Genomic DNA, 16,234 nt, shown 5'->3' with positions numbered 1-16,234 from the left:
TTACAGTGTAAGGTTTAAGACCTTATAAAACCTTGCACTGTAAAGTGGATATGTACCACAGCACAGGGTATTTTTGCAGAAATCATGCTGTCTGGGAACATTTACATCACATACAATTATTTCTGTCAGAAAATTGTTGCAGTTGCAAATGTTTTTTACTCACATGTTTATTTTTTTGTAGAAAAGTCAAATCTTATACAATTACACACAGAACCCAACAAATGCACTGGACAAAATGATTGGCACCCTTACCGTAACATTTGGTAGCACCCCCTTTGGAAAAAATAACTGAAACCAATAGCCTCCTGTAACCGTGAAAGAGTTTTTTACACCTCCCTACTGGAAATTTGGACCACTCTTCTTTTGCCAACTGCTCTAGGTTATTCAGATATGAAGGATGTCTTCTCCCAACTGATGATTATGATACCGTTCACACAGTCAAGGCATCCAGTGCCAGAAACAGCAAAGAAACCCCAAAATATATTTGAACCTCCACCATGTTTGACTGTAGGAATTTTTCTGTTCCTGTACTTTACTGTGTTTGAAGGCCTCATTTCTTTTTCTGTAAACAGTGCCATGATGATCTTTTACCAAAAGCTCTACTTTTGTCTTATCTGTCCACAGTATGTTCTCCCAGAAGGATTGTGGATTTGTCACATAAGTTATAACAAACTCCATTCTTGCTTTTTTATGCCTTTGTGTCAGCAGTGGTGTCCTCCTGGGTCTCCTACCGTAGCGTCACTTTTCATTCAGATGGTGACGGATAGTGTGAGCTGACACAGTTGTAGCCTGTGTCTGCAGATCAGCTTTAATTTGTTTGGAAGTTAATCAGGGTTCTTTAGCCACCATTCGAACAATCCTTTATTGTAACACATCCAGGGAGGTTGGCTACAGTGCCATCGGCTGTACCTCCTGATATTGTGCACAGTAGACATAGGAACATTAAGATCTCTGGAGATGGACTTGTAGTTTTGAGATTGTCCATGTTTTTCCACAATAATTTTTCTCAAATACACAGACTAGTCATTACACTTCTTTCTTTTCTCTATGCTCAGTGTGACACACAACAGTCAACTTTTCTCCATTTCATCAGATTGCAAGTGAGATTACTATACTTCCCACATCTGTTACTTGTCACAGGTCTATTATTTCTAATAATTTTGTCCAGTCCATTTTTGAGTTCTGTGTGATTTTTATGTGTGTTTTTCCAGTGCAAACAAAAACAATAAGCATGTGAATACCAAAGCATTTTCAATTGGAACAATTTTCTGAGGGAAAAGTTGTGCCGATATGTTTGGCCATGGTTGTACATTATCAGCACATTTGTGGCATGTACATCACATAAGTTACAATTTCTACTGAACACATTTGCTGTTGGACATTAGCTGCCTGTAAACATAATTTAGGAGACAGGTTTGGACAGTAAGACATAGCACTATGTTCACATTTGTACATTTTTATGCAGAATTGTAATGGCCACAAACACACAGCCCAGGCACAGAAGCACAGACTTAAAAATGGGTTCCTGTTCCTGTGGCCTCTATCATTATCACGAAATTAGACGTTAAAGAAAATCAAGTAATATTTTATCATTAAGACACAACTATAAACAATTTGCGTTAGAAACTATAAAAAAAAACACTTTTTAGTTACATTTTGGAACTATTTATGGCAACAATGGTTAATACAGTAACAGTTGCTGCTTATGAAATCAACCCATCCCCTAAGAACTCTGGACTTGCCGATGGTCGTCGGATATCTGTTTTTGTTTGTTTTTTTTATTATAGACAGAGTCACACTTGTGTTTTTTCTCTTGTTCCAATAATATTGGCTGTCAACCCGCCTGTCCACTCACTCAGTCATACCCTCTAGAGTTTTTTGTGGCACTAATAACATGACACTACACTCACCAAAGCCCCGTGTAGGACTGAGGCATAAGCAGAGTCCAAAATTGACACATGCCTCACACCAAATGTGGACAGATTTTCCGTTTGGCAAGTAGATCTCAGAGGGTTATCTGCCAAACTGGCAGGTAAATGTTTGTAGCAAAAATAGTGACTACAAGTTAACAGGACAAAATTGAATAACAATAAATAGGAAAGCAGACGAGAGTTGTTGATTATTTAAACAATTAGTCCACCTCATCTGTGTTTGGTGTGGTTATGTAGGAACTAATGGTTCCCATGTATTTATAGATGATGTCAGTGGTGACAAAAGTCTTTTATATAGCTTATATTATCTGGTCACATTCAACTTGATTGAAATGTTGAAATGCTAATACAAACTCTGAATTAAAAATAAATAAAATAACTAAATAAATAAATAAGCTTCTGCTGGTCCAGTCATAAACGCTGCACATAACTGAGTGATGTTCATTAAGTGTTGCTTCACCCAAAACATTCTCTGAATTTCCAACATGAACTCCTAATGTTTTGATACAACAGCAATCATATATTGTTAACAGGATATTTGCTCTCTGAGTTGACAGATCCGTTTCCTATTGTGGACTACCCCGCATTAAAAGTCTATTACAAAAAAATAAATGCAAGCAATCTCACCTTCCTTTTCTTTGCCCTCGACTTTTTCTTTGCCTTTTTGTCCAGCTCACTTTGAAGCAGAACAGTGGGGGGTTGTGTTGCATGTTTTCCACTCCATAAAATGTCCATAAGGGAATTTGCAGACGGTGCTGCTCTGCTGCAGATGTGATAGGGGTGCTGTTTTTGTCTCTGTTGGGAATATTTCCAGACATTAGCTCCCACATCATCCTGACTATGCCTTCATTTTCTTCTCTAATTCATCTTCATCTTGTTTCCCTCTCGCCCTTTTCACTTTTAGGCTATGTTGTTTGTCCCTCTGTGTCACCTATTTTCTTTATCCCTTAATTGCCTTTTTTTTTGCCAAACACTCCTATTAGTTTTATTACAACCATCGTAAACATGATGATGATAGCTGTTGTGCGCACACTTTTCCATCCACTGAAAGAAGCCTATAAGTTTGCTAGCTAGACGTGGTCTTGCAATATTTCCAAGGTCAAGTTAAATATTTATTGAGTTTAGCAGTTTGCATTGAAAAAGGATTACAACAACAAAATATTCAATAAACTCTTACATATTCTGCACTTTTCTGAACTAAACTTTAACTTGAACACCTACTGTGATTAAAAACTACAAGCTAAAAAGATTTGAATAATTCTGTTGACAGAAAATACTCTCTGGTTGTCTTAAGTCACGAGCAGCCAACACTAAGGCATCTTCTTTATCCACGAGTATGCTCTTTGGTGTTTATTTCACTGGTTTCTCAGTCAAATTCCCCAGCTTGAAGCAAACCCACCACAACATTAACACATAGTTCAGTTTCCTTGAGGGGATCAATAAAGTATGTCATTATTTTTAAAGATGCTCCAGTGTGTGAGTCAAGTGCCAAGTTAGTGGCACCTGGAAAGACCCCTTAAAGAGGTGCTCTTTTTGTGACTTACTTGGTCAATACAGTCCTCTTACTGTGAAACTGGTAAGGCATTGAATTTGGTGATATGTTTTGATTTCTCTAAAGCCAATATACAATGTGTTTGGCCTCCCTTCCTGAGCTGAGCACCATTGCCTCCTCTGTTAGCTCAATTATCCCAATGGGTAACAAATAGTCTACATCATTTTTATCAGTCCTACCTGGTACATGTTCACACAACAATTAATAAAAGTCAACCAAATGAAGTACATCCAGCATCTGGAGCTCAGTTTGATGCTGCAAATTATCTTTAAACAACACTTCAGGATCCGTGTTTACACTATCTGGCTCTGACTACTTCAGGAGGGCAGACTTTTTGGTCAGCTATAACTTGCAGAGACATGACCCAGCTCACTGCCCTTACTGAGTGTTCATATCCTTCCAAAGCATTTACACTTTCAACTCTGTACAGACCAACAAGGCTGTTAAAGTTATACTGTATTTGCCTTCCCAGCTGACTGCAATCTGGCCTTGAAAGCTAACATATACTATTACATCACCTGGGATTTTTGGTTACACCACCTGTTAATTTAACAAGTGTATGGGGCCTCTAATCTTTTGGCCAAATATGAGCTTAATCAGGATGAAACCCAGTGACTTGGGAAGAGAATCACAATCAGCAAACAACACAAAAGAGATGTTTTCATCTTTTTATTAATCACTGTGACTGGAAATAAATACCTTGGGTACTATCTCTAAGTCAGCCATTACTTGTTAATACTCTCAAGGGAGTTTTCTTTGCACACAAGTGTCCACCACACAGTGACTCACTAGCAACACACCATGGGGGTAGCACTATATCATCTGATAGAAGATTTTCTGATTTCCTGATTTCTGACCACATCCTTGAAGTATTTTGTTTTAGTTTTGTGTATTTATTCATATCAATGAACTGAAGCCAACACTGGGCTCCATTCATGGGGAGTGACCATAGCTGTCCAAGTAGCTCCAGCCCTGCAGTCAAGGAAGTGACACTGAAAGCAGCAGAAAGTTGACCAGGGTCAACCAGGTTTCTGGCGCGACCAACATCTTTGTTGATAGTTGAAGGTGTTTTCATAACACATACAGTTATTAGCTGGCACAGCCACAGGGCTTAGCAATAACTGAATCCCAGAGGCATTTATTAGAACTAGCTGTGCCTTGATGTGTTGAGATGCACTTTTGAAGCATTTTAAAGGTAAAATGTTTTTTTTTTTTTTACTACATCAAGTGGAAGTAAAGTCTTTGCTTTGAAGATTTTAGGTGATACAGTGTCAGTTCTGTATCAAAGAAACAGTGCATGTGACAGCACCTTAACAGTCTTGTAAATATGGATCATCTGTAAGCTCTGATGTTTTCCCCCAAACATTTCTGCTTTAGATAATATCCCTGTTTCCAAAAGGTCATACACAGTATATTCATAATGATACTTTATTGATCCCCTTGGGAAGTTGTTGTTGGACAGCTGCCAAACAGTAGATTCCTTTCACTTTCACTTACTGTCTGTCCTCACCATGTTTCCTATTAAAAAATATGTTATGCAGTTCAAAATTTGTTACTTACCACTGCTGAAATCAGGCAGGGGTTAATGTCAAGCCCTGGTCAGTCCAGTTTGCAACATTCTGATAGTAAGCATTATAGGCAACAGCGTGTTAGCATTTGTATCATGAACATGCCACTCTGACATTATCATTTGGCTCAAACCACTGCTGTAGCTTAAATATGGATGTAGTAGACATCTACAGTAGTCTATAGGAAGAGTGCTCTCAATGCATCATTATGCTAAGAACAGCCAGAGCTAGCATGGCTATAGACATAGACACTATATAGACACTTTTATCTTTGCAAAAGTACTAAAATAGAAGTTACATTTGTAAATGTCATGGCTGGTGAGGAATAACAGAAATCTACTGTCATAGGTAGCTGTTACAACAATACTGTAGTATGTGGGCCAATTGTGATAATTCTTCTTTTAAGGGGAGAAGCTGGGCAACTATACATTCGCATGGAGCATTTATTGAAAGTAAGCCTTTATGAGCTGAAAAAAGCTGTTGCAGCGGTGGCAAAGGTTTGTTTATTTTAATTTACCGCCCCCCAAACCACCCACACCGTTTGTTCAAGTGGACACTCTCAGTGGTTTGCACACAGACACGGGTGAGTTGTGCACTCCGGAGGGAAAGAAGGTGGGAATATGTATGCAGGGCATGACTCCCTCCACCACCACCCCCAGTCATGCATTTGTCTGTGCACCCACACAGATTACAGCTGACAGATATTACTTAGCCTGAGTGTTAGGTGTCACTCATCGCACACGTGAGCGTGCGTGCATGTCTCTGTTCCACAAAACTCACTAAGTTTAACTTTACAATGCGTTCTCCTGCATTCTGAAATCAAGACACAAGGTGCTGAAGCCAGAGCTCGCTGGCACTAGAAGCAAGAGGACCACCAGTCATCATAATTTATCCTGACAGGCACCATGTATAGGAAATTAACTCAATTCGGGGAATATTAATCAGAACAATTACACATTTAACCATTTACCCAGCGATATGGCTTTGTAAAGCATGTTATAGCACTACTTCCAGATGCACTTGGCGCATACTTCCACTTAGTGCCCTGCCAAGAGATGGTCCTGTTAGAGCACTCACAAGCACCTCCAAATCCCAATGTTTACATTCATCAGTCAAATTCAGGGACTGATTCTTAAAGATGATGCACAACTGCAGCGTATAGATGGCTCCTAGCATGTGTGTTGTGTGTTTGCATTCAGGTGGGGCAGCTGGAGAATCTGTTTCACTCCGTGGAGGAAAAATACCTCCGCAAGACTGCTCGCAGGCATTATCAAAGACAGATGGAAAAAAAGGTAAGAGTCACATACTTTTGGACCATATAAAATAAATGTAATTCATTTTAATTATATAGTGGCAATTTTATTTATATAGTGGCAAATCCCAACAAAGTCATCTGAAGACCTTTTATGGTTTAAGACCTGGTCTTTAAGTTGAGTGAGGGCAACTGGAATTCCTTTTTGTTATGTCGAAATGTTTCACTACTCATCCAAGTAACTTCTTCAGTCTGAAGATAGTTGGTGAGAGCCCACAAATGTATGCTCTAAGTTTGGTTTCACTCAACCCCGGCCTGAATTGGAGGGGAGGTTGTAAAGAATGTTACAGACCACTGAGTTAATGTGGTCTGTGATGACCTGTACCTCCTAGATCTTGATCTTGACAGCACCCAGGTGTCATCCACATAGCTGAACCAACCTACCAACCTTCCATATATAGGTTGGGTACAATTGGTGACACTGGTTAACCCATGGCACAGCCATGTTTCTGTTTGTAAAAGTCACCTCTGTACGTGGAGTACATGGTGTTCAGGCACAGGTCCGGGAGCAAGCAAGCTAGCTGGTCTGTTGAGGTGAGGTTGCTTCTGGTGCTGAGAAAGCTGTCCTCTTCCAATCTTTCCTATAGAGATGTTAAGGCATCTGTAGTAGGAATGCTGGTGAAGAGGGAAGTGATGGTTTCATCAGTATTCAGGTCCCTGTTTCAGGTCCCTAACCTTCACAGCAAACTCCTCTGAGTTGTGGGTGGCAAAATATAGATAGACTAAGGGAGAGGGGATAAAAGGTCCAGGAAAGACATACACTAAACTAAACAGGGAGCTAAAATAAAGGGAGTATCGATAGCATTAAAAAGACAGAGGTCATGTACAAAAATAGGTCCAAGATCAGAGTCAGAGAGGAACAGCAAGGCCACGGTACACAGTGATCAGAACCCACAGTTCACAATTCAAAAAGCAGGGTAATTAGGGCAGAGGGAATAGAGGTGTGAAACACAGGTGGAGTGGATATCCAGTCCATAGCACTGGAGTGGGCATAGCAGGAAATGTAACCAGGTGAGAGAGAGAGAGAGAGAGAGAGAGAAAACAAAGTGGGCCAGGACCAAGCAGGGATCTTGACAGTGGTGGCTCTTCAGCCGGTGGATAACCAGTTATTAGAAGATTTGCAAGTCGAACCAACTCTGAAGCTTCCAATTAAGCTCTTTCTATTTCTATTTTTAAAAAGCAGTGCACCCTAAGTGCCTAGTACTAGTGTTGTAGCTTTTGGCACAGAAATCCACTACATGTAGTCCCTGAGCAAATTTTATAGTATTTTTTGTAGAAGACCTTGCAATTACATTTTATTTCACTTCAGAATATGGAAATAAAATACAAACTGTATTTGAAGAACTTGCACACTGCTGCAAGTTTATTGGGGAATTTTAATGGAGTTTTACAAAAAGACTGTCAAACAAGAAGATTAAGATTCATGGTCAAAGAGAAGTTATTTCACTGCTATCATGACTGCATAAAAGCAACCAGTGCTTGTGGCATTAAATATTAATATGAAATCTGTTATCAAGCAGTATTGTTACGCTGCTCCAAACTGAGTACATGAGGAATGGAGTCAATAGGACTTGAAAGCCTTGGAAACCCTTGTAGTCGTGTTTGCAGCAGTTAGGCTTTGATAGTTAAAGACACTATTGAATATTTATAAATATTGAATATTTATAGTTTTCCCTTCTTTGGCTTAAGCATATTTATGATCACGATGTTCTGATTCAATACTTGACTTGACAAACTGAGCAGAGTCAATGCTGCATATGAATTTACAACAATGTAACAGAACAATGACACAGTTATTACTGACATGGGTCACCTTGGACCTGGGACCTCATTCTGCTCATAGCATTGCCAAGTTGGATGTTTCACCCCTCACTCTGTAGGACAATGCTTTGTAACTAACCTTCATTAACTATTGAATAATGTGCTATTGTGTCAGAATTTGAAGAGGAGGCTTGTAAATAGATTGCTTACAGTAAATGTCTTGTATTAAACACCAAATGAATGTTGTTTAAGGGATTACCTAGTCTAACTCCAATTTCTAATGGACTGCTTTAGATTAAGGATTATAGAAGTAAACCTGCTTTTCTAAATATTTAATATCATATCATATTTATGTATAATATATTCTCTCCACAATTTGCCTTGACACAAGTTACATTTTACTTACTTTCTCTTTACAGGCCAAAGAAAGCAAGAGATCCCGCATCAGCAGAGAATTATTTCCAATACCTACTACTGCTACCAAGAACTCCTCATAGCTTATCAACAGGACTAATATATGCGGTGACAGGACAGTAACATGATCCACATAAGAGCATCCTTCAGAATGTAAAGTAAAAATGTAAAATGTGAAATTAGCAAGACTGACTTGTTAAATATACAGTAAATTCTACTGCAAATAAACGTGCAAATATTCTTTATTTTTTAGTTTTTTTACAAAAGAAATGTTAATGTTAATTGTGATTAAATTACAACAGGACATTGGTATAAACTCAAGAAGGTCCTTGGGCAATGTATTGAACAAGTTCCTTGTCTTGTGGTACAGCAAGAAGATGTTTCAATTTGTTGCTTGCCAGGTTATTGTAGGAAAGATTAATGAAACCATGTATCTATGTGCCCAGTAAGAGTGCACTGCACATAGCAACCTAAAAACATTTAGCTGATTATAGAGTGTATGTAGTGGCAGGTGGTAAAGATGCTGCAGGAAACGTTTTTTCTTTTCAGGTGATGTTAAAAACAGGAGGTTTTTGCATTATATTGGATGATGGAAGGCTTCCCTTTCTCCAAACATCTTAAAAAACATTCTTCTCCAACTCTACAATAGGACACTCTCTTACTAAACCATTGCATTTGTCTTCAGCAGCATTACTCTTATTGTGGCACATATAAATGAATGTGTCACAGCTTTGTTATTCCCCTTTAGATTTAATCCCTCCCATCTTTACGCCTTCTGTTCCTCCTCATGTCTTCTCCTGCCTCACTACTCTCATTCCCAGTTAAAGGGGTGAGGGGATTTCTCTGCACTGCCTTGATGAGAAGTCAAACTGTGGTGGTGGAAGCAGTTGTACAAGTGTATCGAGCACTTGACTGTATGTAATAGTTTGCAGAAGGCAAAGATCAGAAAGGATATGACATTTTTTCTTAAGCTTTGAATGTTTAAAAAACACAGTGGGCTCAATAATTGTGAAATGGAAGAAGACTGGTCGTTCCAGTCAACTGGCCAAACTGAAGAACCAGAGAGGAAGGGCCTCCGTGAGGGAGCTGACCAAGAATCCAACAGAACTTAGTAGATCTGCACCGATATGATGGTCTGGCAGAAGGACAAACACTCCATCAATCATGCCAAGAGTTTTCCAACCAGCATTTAAAGGGCAAAGACACTGTGGTCTGATGAGACACTACTCAGTTCATCATCTCTACAAGGAAGTATGTTGGTGACAATATCATGCTGTGGGGGGGCCTTCTCAGCAGCAGGGACAGGGACATTGATCAGTGTTGATAGAAGGATGAATGTAGATGTAATTACTGCCAAAACATCTTCTATAAAGTCTTCAATGAATGGTCTGACTACTGAATAGTATTACTAGATTAACGTTTTAATTAATTTACTAAATTGTAATTGATTTTAAAAGATTTTACAACATGCTAAAATATGCACACAGTGAAGGGGTTTGAATTAGTTCTGCTGTGACTGTGTGTCATGAACTGTTTATTCTTTCTCATTCAGAGGTACTGGGCACAGCACCACGCAGTCATGTACACATGCAAACACTTTTTGTTTTTTTTTTGTTGTTGTTGTTGTTAAGGAGATTCCATTGTGATCATCATGTTTGTACTTGCTTGCTGTGCAGCCATTTAAACAGGTCAGATATCTGTCTGCAAGCTGTACTGGATGTCTCGCTGTGAAGTCTCCTCACTTTATGGATGATTGTTTGACGATACTTTATGTTCATGCATACATGCACAATTCAAGACAGGTTGGTATTTAAAAAGAGGACGTGTCCAACGCCCATATGCCAAAGAGTTTTATAACTCACAATCAGGTTCATGCACATTCAGTGTTTCAGCACAGAATCCATGCAGAGGTGTAGAAATGAGGCTTGTGGTACCTCCTAGATACTAAATAAGTCTGCAATTCAATTAATTAGCAGTCTTAGCATCTACACATCATTCATCAACACTGATCAAAGTGATCGAGACACTATTAAAGCTTTTTGATTGTGCTACGGGACTCCAGCAGCACCTGCTTCACACAGCCGGAAACTCTCCAGGGACACAAGGCGCACATCAAACAAACACCCCTAAGCCATCATTTTTTACCCGACTCAGCTGCAAGTTACGGATGAGCCTCCGACAGCTGCTCTATCTTGAGCGTGTGAGTGTGTGTCAGTGTGTCAGTGTGTCTCCAGGGTGACAGGTTGTGAATAAACAGTGGAGGGAAGCATCGGCATGTGGATCTTTCCAACGACTCACTCACGGCAGCAGAATCACTGAACTAGCAGACAATAATTAGCTACTCAGCAAGTGGGGTTCCCCAACGATGTGCAATCACAGCATTGTACAGGTGACACCAACACAATTGTGCTGCCTTTCACTCAATGTAAACCTGTGTGTGCTGCATGTTAGTGAGCAGTAAGAGGGCCATTTTTTTTTAGGCTAGATCCTTACTATTATATAATACTAGTGCAGTTAGTTTGTTATGTCTGCATGTCCAAACAAAGATCATGTTAAATGGAATTACACCACTGTCTACTGAGTGTGGTACAGTGTGACATGGGGTCAGGACACCTTGGAGGAAGCTGCTGCTTAGCAAAAAGAACATTTTACAGAAAACAGAACATTGCTGCACGCCTGAAGTTTGCCAAAGAGTAAATAGTCACTTCACAATAGTATTTGGAAAATATACTATACTAAATATACTATAACATGTCCACAACAGAATGGTTTCAGAAAAACAAAATCCACCTTTTAAAGTGGCCAATTCAGAGCCCAGACGTCAACCCAATAGATGCTATGGGACAACTTAAAGAGAGGATAGGAAAAGAACTAAAGCAGGTCTACAGGAAGAATGGGCTCAAATTCCTCCTGAACAATGTGCAGGTTTGATCCACAGCTACAGGAAGTGTCTGAATGAAAGAGATAAAGTAATGAAAGATCAGAATTTGTTTTGTGTTGTTATTTTAGGTACATTATATGTGTTAAAACTCTTGACTTAGATGAAGATCAGATCACATTTTATGATAAATTCATGCTGAAAACCATGAAATTCCTAAAGGTTCACATACTTTTTCTTGCCACTGAGGACTGTGCACTCTAGAATTTTTATGCCAGGCCTATCACTAGGTGTAGGGCCAAACTATAACATACAGGATATCACATACGCCTGTGTATGAATGAATCTTATCTTGGTCTTTGACGCTGTCATCTCCTTCTGTCACTCTCTGAGGACAGGTTTAGAGGATGGTAAACACGCTGAGGGTTTCCTTCAGTGTGAGTCACCAGCTGGCAGCTACTGTAAATCACCAGGGATTACAGCAGGCACTGACATATACTCTGCAAAAACATGACATGGTCACATAGTATTTAGTCTCACAAAAATTGTGGGAAGTATAGAGGAGAGGGGCGGTTGGGTCAACACAGCAGAGGACCAGAGATTGATCACCAAGTTCTGACAAAATGCACAGCAACATTTACTAACAAAGAGCCAATTACCTCTTTGTCAAAGCCCTATGCCACCCCATGTAATATTACACCAATGCCTACCAAACCTGTTGTAATCCAGCATTTTATGACTGGATGGGAAATAGTATTAGTACTCTGTCCATTTTCCTTTCTTTGTAAGAGACGACAGCAATTACTCTGGTGTCTGCCAGACGAAAGGGCACCAGGACACCTGTAAAGTTTTCAAGGGTGCTATTTCAGCAAATGTTTCTGTGGCTTGTTTAAGAGAGAAGGGACGAACAATACATACGGTCGTTGGTTGAAGGACTTGTTGGATAACACACGTCTAAGAATCACATTTGTTTGTCTAGAGCAGCGTGACTGGAAGTGTGGGTCAGAACAGTTCCAGAAAATGTGCAGCAACAATGCATTAATGCTTAAAAGGTACATAAATAGTAGCCTGTGGATAGGTTAGGTTAGGTTAACCTAAAAAGAATATTCACTATTAGTGTGAAGCAGTAACCTCCCTAAACGTCCCCTAAACAAGCCCTAGCTGCTCCTAGCAGCATGGCTCTATGGATGGTGATGAACTGCTGGTCAGTGCACCACTCTGTTCTAGGCTGAAATATCTTCATTACCCAAGAGGACTTTTGTTTTTAGGGAAAACAACTATCAGATTGATTAGATAGATTGATACAGTAATGATGTTGGTGATGTCTGGATTTTCCTTCTGAAGAAATTCTTAACTCTGAACAGAAGATGTCAACCTCCTGTAAAATGTTGGTACATGAGTATGAAATCATCAGGCAGAATCGTGGGACTGGCAGTGGCTGTACTAGGTGATCGTAGAAAGATTCAGAGTATTATATTATGAGCATTATGAGTCATTCTTCAAATCTCCCCACATTATTATTATTATTATTATTATTATTATTATTATTATTATTATTATTATTATTATTATTATTATTATTATTATTATTTTGCTATAATGCCCAGCCTTAGTCAAAGAAAGCCTGTCAATTTTGAATCTTTAGGAGTAAACAATACATTGCTGCTCCTGATGAGCTCTGATAAGATGAGCACGCTTTAGATAAATAGGTTGTAAAAGTGTTTAAAACCTTTTTCAAATGGCCACTGTTCTAAAAATAGTGTCTATTGGACAACATACCAAATGTAACATTTGAAGGACCCCAGGCTTTTTTCAACTGCAGTCCCTTTAACTTGTTTAGGATTACTTCACTAGTATTCCAGGCAGCACAATTACTAGAGAGCAGAGAACATGCATACAGAATCAGTGCATTGAAGCTGTCCTTAAAGCCTCTGTTAAACTGTACATTGGTGTTCAAACGTGGTTCATGGTAGATAATGATGTCGTTAAAAAGGTGTTCAGGCTCATTGACTTGAAGACATTCAGCATGTTTGTCTAGTCAATCTACAAAGGCTGCACTGAATTCTCAAAAATTCTCCAATATGCAGACGTGTCAAATTTTAGTCAGATTATTTTTAAAGTACTTATACTAGTAATAGGACTGACGTGTGTGTCCGTGCGTGTGCACAGCTATGTCAAATGTCAGAATTAAAATCAAATTCTACTTTATAATCATGTCTGAGTACAAAAAAAAAGGCAAAGTCAGCTTCGTGTACGTTCCTGTTCCACACAGCCTGACGCTTCCCAAGGTTACTCTGCCTCGCTGCACCCGAACAGACACTGGGAGTGCAAAAAACATCCCACTAAACATCCTGTCTTCTTTGCTTCAGCTGTGGAAAAGAGAAAGTGTAAATGGTACTTTTAAATGTCCTCCCTCACCTTGCAGCACAAAACAACAAAAGCGTGAAACAAACGTGAAATGACAAGCTTAGAAAACTATTTTATCTTGTGTTTGGACCCTGCAGGACTGTTTGATGTCAATTATATTGTACAGTAGTGCTATATTACTTGTTGATGATGGCTATCATCTCCAGCATCCCTAAATACTCTACACACCCAGAACAAAGTCATCCATCCGTCCATTATATACACCACTTATCCCGTTAGTAGCCACGGGGGTGCTGGTGCCAGTGCCAGCTGTCAGTGGGTGAAAGGTGGGCTACATCAGGTTTTCAGTCCATCTGACATATGGAGACACACACACGGTTGCCTTTTAGCCTAACTGCATTCTGTCCATTGACTGTGAGAGGCAACCAGAACACCCAGACGTAGAGAACATTCAAACCCAAAAGAAAAGTTCCTGTTAGTTACTGTCAACTTTCTAATGTTGACACTTTGCACAAATCACAACTGAACCTAATTCTGAGTGTAATGCTGCTGACAGTGACAAGTCGAAGTCCCACGACTACAGTGTTTCAAGAATGTTCTGGTCACATTAGCGAACATTTGGTCACTGAGCATACAAAGGTTTTAACGTTGTTGTGCAGGTGACATCTCCCTCATTGGGGATCAGCAGAGGGTGTACAGAGGTTAAACCTGCTGAATGTAAGAGGCCTTTCACTTCTACTCTATCATCTCTGTTTGGTCCCCTCGTCTCCACTGCTAAGGAGTGCAGCACGGCATTCACTGGGCTGAGAGGGGGAGTTACAACATGTTAAACTAAGTTTATCCGCTCAGTACCTAAACTATAGGTCTTAACTTTAGACAACAAATACTATTGACCTTTCCTGCACTGTGGTAAACACTACCACGGGTTTAGTTTGTGTGCTAAGTCTTGATGATTTTTATTTTTAAGTAATTACATACAAATGAAAACAGAATTATGAAGACGCCATTTGATTTCTGATTCTTCAAGTGAACAGACCTGACAGCACTAAACCTATCTAGACATTTTCCTTCCAGGAGTTTAATAGTTGCTGCTGTTGCCACAGTTATTTTTCCTATTTCATGTCTCTGTGAAAGTGAGCACAGCTTTAGCTGCTCTCTCTTCTACTACAACTCCTTTTCCTCCCTCTCCACATCTCCTCAGTCTGCTCTGTATCGTTTCCTACCTCTCTCCCCCGTCCCATATCTCCTCCTGTCCTCTGTCCCCTCACCACACCTTCTTATCACCCCTTACCGAATGAGAGCTCTGCCAAGTCTTTTGCGAACAATCAGTGTCGTAGGTACACAAAAGAGCGCACAAAGCTCTTCTATTCCTCTCCAGAAAGTTTTTGGATGAAGCAATTACTGGAGAGGAGATTGGAGCTGGGCCAATATGTAAAGAAGGGAGGAGAAAGAAGGAGAGAGAGAGAGAGAGGAAGAATGAGAGAGTGTCAGATGAGGCAAGGGAAGTGAGGCTTCCTGACTGAGGCATATTTTCCCTGAGCAATAGAGGGAATCAAACAGTCGTGTCGGTTGGTGTAGCACACAACACCAGTATCATACCATCACCTCTAATAGCAACAAGCCCCAAACACTATTGGTCTATGAATAAAAACTGTCCTACATGGTTTGTACAACATGATCGACCCAAACCCCAAATTAAAAATCAGTCTACACTCTGTGTGATTATGAAGAGTACTTCATGCAACACACTAAGTCTGACTTGTCCAAGAAGCCTGCAGAGCACACGCCAAACATGTTTACAGCAACACAGCAGCAGTCCACGTACGACCTGTAAAGTCAAAGTAAATCAAAGACAAGGTGAGAGTCTGCTAACATCAGAGCGCTTCTAGTAGTAGTAATAGTCCACCATGATGGATACCTGAAACAATCACCAACAACCAATCTAATGTTCCAAACATAACTTTCATTTTGTAGGTTCTTCACAACACTGGACCACATGCACTCTTTGTTCCCCTCCTTCAGGCACACCGTGTTAAGAAAAACACTGTATACAGTAAATGAACACTGAAATAATTAAACAGCTGTGTCCCCAACACTAGAAGACCAAGGGTATTGTAGAGAAATGGAAGTTACAAGGGTGCTGTTAAGAAAACCTGTAGATAAACGTTTGACCTCCTGGAATTCCGATACTGTGAATAAAATGTGAAATAAATGGGCATTAAATTTCAAAGTAGAATGTCCTGAGAGATGTGCAGTAACATGTAGATGTTAGTACATGTGAATGTCTGACCTCAGCTGTACATACTACCACATACATCTGGTCTGAAGCAGCGACATCTTTAGGTTTGTAGGTGACAGCACATGAAAAAGTGCAACATCTACCCTACTTGCTTTTTAGATTGTGTCTTCATTATGTTCCACTGTCAATGTCACTCCAGGAGGAGCACTGTT

The 16,234-nt window shown here is 39.8% G+C and overlaps 1 protein-coding gene across 1 annotated transcript in view; it reads left to right on the top strand.

Moving 5' to 3' along the window:
* The window catches only part of LOC113151934 (spermatogenesis-associated protein 16), a 73,348-nt gene extending 64,595 nt beyond the window's left edge, over positions 1-8,753 (top strand). The window contains exons 11-12 of the mRNA XM_026344800.1: positions 6,251-6,343; positions 8,544-8,753. Coding sequence (XP_026200585.1) covers positions 6,251-6,343; positions 8,544-8,621 — 171 coding nt within the window. The 3' untranslated portion in view covers positions 8,622-8,753. The remainder of the gene's footprint in view (positions 1-6,250; positions 6,344-8,543) is intronic.
* Positions 8,754-16,234: the final 7,481 nt, after the last annotated feature.

The sequence above is a fragment of the Anabas testudineus genome, chromosome 4 (assembly GCF_900324465.2).
Source record: "Anabas testudineus chromosome 4, fAnaTes1.2, whole genome shotgun sequence".
NCBI classification, from domain to species: Eukaryota; Metazoa; Chordata; class Actinopteri; order Anabantiformes; family Anabantidae; genus Anabas; species Anabas testudineus.
The sequence above is the reverse complement of the archived record's forward strand: the minus strand, read 5'-3'. Positions and strand labels throughout refer to the sequence as shown.